The sequence below is a fragment of the Hordeum vulgare genome, chromosome 3H, assembly GCF_904849725.1.
Source record: "Hordeum vulgare subsp. vulgare chromosome 3H, MorexV3_pseudomolecules_assembly, whole genome shotgun sequence".
Taxonomy (NCBI): domain Eukaryota; kingdom Viridiplantae; phylum Streptophyta; class Magnoliopsida; order Poales; family Poaceae; genus Hordeum; species Hordeum vulgare.
The window spans coordinates 95841540-95848367 of NC_058520.1; the positions used below are offsets into that span (position 1 = coordinate 95841540).

Sequence of the window (6828 nt, forward strand, 5' to 3'; positions counted from 1 at the left end):
ATGATCCACTTACACTATCCCAAGTCCGATCATCACGTGAGTTGAGTATAGTTTCAGTGGTATGCATCCCTATGCTAACCATATCAGCAATATGATTCATGATCGACCTTTCGGTCTCATGTGTTCCGAGGCCATGTCTGCACATGCTAGGCTCGTCAAGCTTAACCCGAGTGTTCCGCGTGCGCAACTGTTTTGCACCCGTTGTATGTGAACGTTGAGTCTATCACACCCGATCATCACGTGGTGTCTCGAAACGACGAACTGTAGCAACGGTGCACAGTCGGGGAGAACACAATTTCGTCTTAAAATTTTAGTGAGAGATCACCTCATAATGCTACCATCATTCTAAGCAAAATAAGGTGCATAAAAGGATTAACATCACATGCAATTCATAAGTGACATGATATGGCCATCATCACGTGCTTCTTGATCTCCATCACCAAAGCACCGGCACGATCTTCTTGTCACCGACGCCACACCATGATCATCCATCAACGTGTTGCCATCGGGGTTGTCGTGCTACTCATGCTATTACTACCAAAGCTACATCCTAGCAAAATAGTAAACGCATCGGCAAGCACAAACGTTAGTATAAAGACAACCCTATGGCTCATGCCGGTTGCCGTACCATCGACGTGCAAGTCGATATTTCTATTACAACATGATCATCTCATACATCCAATATATCACATCACATCGTTGGCCATATCACATCACAAGCATACCCTGCAAAAACAAGTTAGACGTCCTCTAATTTTGTTGTTGCATGTTTTACGTGGTGACCAAGGGCATCTAGTAGGATCACATCTTACTTAGGCAAACACCACAACGGAGATATATGAGTTGCTATTTAACCTCATCCAAGGACCTCCTCGGTCAAATCCGATTCAACTAAAGTTGGAGAAACTGTCACTTGCCAGTCATCTTTGAGCAAAGGGGGTTACTCGTAACGATGAAACCAGTCTCTCGTAAGCGTACGAGTAATGTCGGTCCAAGCCGCTTCAATCCAACAATACCGCGGAATCAAGAAAAGACTAAGGAGGGCAGCAAAACGCACATCACCGCCCACAAAAACTTTTGTATTCTACTCGAGAAGACATCTACGCATGAACCTAGCTCTGATACCACTGTTGGGGAACGTCGCATGGGAAACAAAAAATTTCCTACGCGCACGAAGACCTATCATGGTGATGCCCATCTATGAGAGGGGATGAGTGATCTACGTACCCTTGTAGACCGTACAGCAGAAGCGTTAGAGAACGCGGTTGATGTAGTGGAACGTCCTCACGTCCCTCGATCCGCCCCGCGAACAATCCCGCGATCAGTCCCACGATCTAGTACCGAACGGACGGCACCTCCGCGTTCAGCACACGTACAGCTCGACGATGATCTCGGCCTTCTTGATCCAGCAAGAGAGACGGAGAGGTAGAAGAGTTCTCCGGCAGCGTGACGGCGCTCCGGAGGTTGGTGATGACCTTGTCTCAGCAGGGCTCCGCCCGAGCTCCGCAGAAACGCGATCTAGAGGAAAAACCGTGGAGGTATGTGGTCGGGCTGCCGTGGAAAAGTCGTCTCAAATCAGCCCTAAAACCTCCGTATATATAGGTGGGAGGGAGGGGGCCTTGCCTTGGGGCTCAAGGAGCCCCAAGGGGGTCGGCCGAGTCCAAGGGGGAGGACTCTCCCCCCCCCCAAACCGAGTTGGACTAGGTTTGCTGGGAGGGAGTCCCCCTTCCTTCCCACCTCCTCCTTTTTTTTCTTTCTCTCTTGATTTTCTTCTCCTTGGCGCATAGGGCACTTATGGGCTGTCCCACCAGCCCACTAAGGGCTGGTGTGTCTCCCCCAAGGCCTATGGGCTTCCCCGGGGTGGGTTGCCCCCCCGGTGAACTCCCGGAACCCATTCGTCATTCCCGGTACATTCCCGGTAACTCCAAAAACCTTCCGGTAATCAAATGAGGTCATCCTATATATCAATCTTCGTTTCCGGACCATTCCGGAAACCCTCGTGACGTCCGTGATCTCATCCGGGACTCCGAACAACATTCAGTAACCAACCATATAACTCAAACACGCATAAAACAACGTCGAACCTTAAGTGTGCAGACCCTGCGGGTTCGAGAACTATGTAGACATGACCCGAGAGACTCCTCGGTCAATATCCATTAGCGGGACCTGGATGCCCATATTGGATCCTACATATTCTACGAAGATCTTAGCGTTTGAACCTCAGTGCCAAGGATTCGTATAATCCCGTATGTCATTCCCTTTGTCCTTCGGTATGTTACTTGCCCGAGATTCGATCGTCAGTATCCGCATACCTATTTCAATCTCGTTTACCGGCAAGTCTCTTTACTCGTTCCGTAATACAAGATCCCGCAACTTACACTAAGTTACATTGCTTGCAAGGCTTGTGTGTGATGTTGTATTACCGAGTGGGCCCCGAGATACCTCTCCGTCACACGGAGTGACAAATCCCAGTCTTGATCCATACTAACTCAACTAACACCTTCGGAGATACCTGTAGAGCATCTTTATAGTCACCCAGTTAAGTTGCGACGTTTGATACACACAAAGCATTCCTCCGGTGTCAGTGAGTTATATGATCTCATGGTCATAGGAATAAATACTTGACACGCAGAAAACAGTAGCAACAAAATGACACGATCAACATGCTACGTCTATTAGTTTGGGTCTAGTCCATCACGTGATTCTCCCAATGACGTGATCCAGTTATCAAGCAACAACACCTTGTTCATAATCAGAAGACACTGACTATCATCGATCAACTGGCTAGCCAACTAGAGGCATGCTAGGGACGGTGTTTTGTCTATGTATCCACACATGTAAATGAGTCTTCATTCAATACAATTATAGCATGGATAATAAACTATTATCTTGATACAGGAATTATAATAATAACTATATTTATTATTGCCTCTAGGGCATAATTCCAACAGTTCCTACCACCCCCGCCCGTCGGTCCCTCCTCTCCCAGACGGTCGGCCCGTCCTCTCCTCGTCGGCAGCAGGGGCCGGTCCCTCCTCCACCGGCGGTCGGTTCCTACCACCCCCGCCCGTCGGTCCCTCTTCTCCCTGACGGCCGGTCCGTCCTCTCCCCGCCGGCAGCAGCGGCCGGTCCCTCCTCTCCTCGCCGGCAGCAGCAGTCGGTCCCTCCTCTCCCCGCCGGCCAGTCCCTCCTTTCCCTGCCGGCCGGTCCCTCCTCTCCTCGCTGGCAGCAGCGGCCGCATCCCCATCATCTCTACTCTCCCATGGCGTGCAGTGATGGCGACGACGAGATGCAGCAGAGGAAGATGAACAAATCCGTTCCATTCCGTCCCTCCAACCAAACATCAAAATGTAACCATCTCGTTCTTTTAAGTCGCTACTACCAAACACAAGGACGGAACCGACCCATTCCACTAGAATGGAACAATGACATTCCGTTCCACTTCGTTCCCGAACCAAACACACCCTAAATGCACTGCAGACCATCCTAACACGAGATTTATAAATGTACAATTAACAGGACAAGATCATGATCAGATGGTTATCAAAGTCAAATGAGAAACCTTTTTGGAGCCGGCCCTTTGCTGAAAACTGTTGGAACTTTGCTTGTCCCCAAGGGAACATACATCTCTCTGTTCTTAGGCCAGATCGAAAGGAAAAGTCAAGAGTGTCTTCTTTATGGAAATTATTGTACTTACTTCTTGGGTCATCTAGACTTTAAGTAATAAGATATTCAAATGAGGCGCCCAGTTTAAAGAGATGGAAATAAATTTACCATCATGAGTTCTCCCTGCTGAAATCTAGGATTAAGAGGAGACATGAAGCTGTTTTTGTCTTCAGGTCTGACTCCTTTTGTAAACTTTAAATTGTAACATGTGGTTGAATGGTTAGGAGGACTCTTCTATCCCTTACCCATTAGACTTCAAATACTTTGACTTTGATGTTTGCATTTTTCTGAATTTATTTCAGATCTTTTGACAATGTATGTTTAGTGAAAGGAGACGTTTCCGTCGACTATAAATGTGTGTTAAAATTTAATCTTTCTTTTCGAAAAGACTCCTTCACCATCGAGCGTGTCAACGCGCGATTCACTTCACGCAGCCCCAATCAATTTGCTTTCCGACTTTCTTTCTTCTGTTTTCTTCCTTACACTTATTCTAGCCATTTGTAGATATTGTCTAAATTCTTTTGATTAAGAGTGTATTCTATTTTTACCTCCATGTTTCACATTTTGTGACATTAAGTACTCCATTTATCAGTTTTTTTCACATATTTACCAAATTTAAGCAAACTGGCGCGACAAATTATCCTATCTTTTTTGTCTATCAATGTTGATTGTACATGCCATTTCGGGTGGTTTATTTTACCCTTTTCTAAAATGCTCTTGATTTGTCAAGGAATGTGCCCTATCGGTCAATTGAGAGCAAGAAATACGAGTGAAAAATTGGAAGTGCGGATGTAGTTCGAACCCAAAATCTCCCCGCAGCCAGGTAAGAGCATCTCTAGCGGACTCCGTATAATGTCGACCTGCAAAAGTGGTTTAAAGTTTGGAAAAACGATTTTTGCGGGCCGACACTCGTGCGGACAAAGGCAGACCCCTCAAAACGGATCCATATAAAAGGATATTCGTAGAATATGTTATTATAAGGGTCGTTAATGAGGGGTCTACTCGAACGCCACCGCGTTGACCCGCAAACCGAAAAACCTCTAAATAAAACTTAGTCGAGATTTGACAGCGATTCCGGCAAATGAGTTCGAATTTAAACAATAAAACATAGTTCACGTGCGAAATGAAAGCATAGTTTAAAAGACAAACGCAAAAGGACTTCATGCATCCTGAACGTTCTTCAGTCTGCACCATCGAGGTCGTCGCCGCCCCCGAATCCATCGGTTGCACTTGTTCCTACTCCAACACTTGTCCCTACTCCGGCACCAAAATCATCGCCGCCATTGTAACACGCAAGCATCCTCCTCTTCAAGATTTATCTCCTTGTCATATCATGCCATTCTTTGCTCATGTCGTCCATGTCATTGGGGTTCAAAGTCATGATCCTATTCTCTTCGACAAGGAGGTTGGCCATGGTTTTGTTCTCAGCGGCACGTGCTTTTCTCTCCTCAACTTCCTTGAGCAATGTCCACCTCTCTTGCTTTTCTCGTGCCTTCTTCTCGGCCAACTGTATATTTGCCTCCAAAGACTTCGCTAGCAATACCTCATTTGATTGCAGCGTGGAATCTATCTTGTCCTGCAAGGTCGATGCTTCGCGTTTCCTTTTGATCTTTATAATTCGACTGTAATGTTGAAGAAGGTTTATAAAAACATGGCGTAGAAATAGAATCCACTCTTGAAGTAATAATAATTTATAAAAATCGCAGCGGGGTTTGATCCTACCGTTGCCCTTTCAAAAAAAATAAATCCAAGGAAGAAATAATTATTTATAATTCGACCGTGCTATAGACGTTTTTATTTCGAAAACCACATGTGTAATCTTGAAGAAGGTTTGCTGCGTTATGAAATGTGAGTGAGTTACACCGTTGGGAGGACTTGAATATCTAGGTGTAGCAGAGCATGCACAGCTCCGGCCCGGTCCTTCCCTGAGAGAGGGAGGGAGAGAGAGAGAGGCCATGCGACCCTAATTATTGGTCATGGCGGAGTCAGCTGTCGTTCATGGGTTCCTATCCCACGCCACGTTGCCTCCACTCTCCCCTACATATACAGCACCACCTCCCTCCACCTCCTCTACATCTCCCTCCCTCGTAGTAACTCGAGTCTGCACGGCCCTCGCCATTACCACTTGAGAGCGCGTGGCATTCCACAGGGACGGGGGTACGTGGTGCTCTCTTCGCGCGCATGGCTGCGAGCGAGCAGAGCTCCGAGTCCTCGTCGACGACGACGACGTCGTCCTACGCATCCTCCTACTCCACGTCCTCGTGCTCGCCCAGGGCCGACGACAACAAGAAGCAGAGCGGCGGCGGCAGCAAGCGTAAGCGCGCGGCGGCCGACGAGGAGCCGGCCCCGGCGGCGGCGGCGGCGTCGTCGTCGTCGTACCGCGGCGTGCGGATGCGGGCGTGGGGCAAGTGGGTGTCGGAGATCAGGGAGCCGCGCAAGAAGTCGCGCATCTGGCTCGGCACCTTCCCGTGCCCGGAGATGGCCGCGCGCGCGCACGACGCCGCCGCGCTCAGCATCAAGGGCGCCCGCGCCGTGCTCAACTTCCCGGACCTCGCGCCCGCGCTCCCCCGCCCGGCCTCCCTCGCCCCGTGCGACGTCCAGGCCGCCGCCGCGCGCGCCGCCCTCATGCACGACCACGACCACGACCACCAGTGCTGCTCCCCTTCTTCAACCTCCCCCGCCGCCGCCGCCGCTCCCGCCGCCGCGCGCGGCAATGCCCCGGCGGCAAGCGACCAGCCGGCCGCGCGAGACGAGCCGCCGTTCCAGCCCAGCCAGGGAGACGAGCAGCAGCTCACGGCTGCACAGGTGGAGATGGTGTTCGACGAGCTGGCGCCGCTGTGGGTGGACGACGTGGTGGATTTCGCGCCGTCCGATCACTGCTGGACGGCGTACGATTGCCTCGACCCAATCGGATTCCAGCCTCTCCTGTGGGAGTATTAGGCTGGTGCTGCCTGTAAACACTTGGTTTCCCTTCTTCTTCTTTTCTTGGTTTTGTGTGGTTTTCTGGTGCTGCTTTAAAATGAAGCACGTTTTCTTCTACCTTTAATCTGGTTTGCGCATGTTAATTTGGGTTGGGACTACTTGTAAGTTGAGATGTTAGCTTAGACGATGTGAGTTGAGCTTGAAATTGAACACAAGAATCCAACGTGTACATGATGTGAA

General features: G+C 49.5%; 1 protein-coding gene across 1 annotated transcript; it reads left to right on the forward strand.

Moving 5' to 3' along the window:
- The first annotated feature begins 5510 nt into the window (after positions 1-5510).
- Positions 5511-6828, forward strand: LOC123439605 (ethylene-responsive transcription factor ERF038-like). The gene has a single exon (XM_045116296.1). The coding sequence runs from the start codon at positions 5848-5850 to the stop codon at positions 6604-6606; it is 759 nt and encodes a 252-aa protein (XP_044972231.1). The 5' UTR covers positions 5511-5847; the 3' UTR covers positions 6607-6828.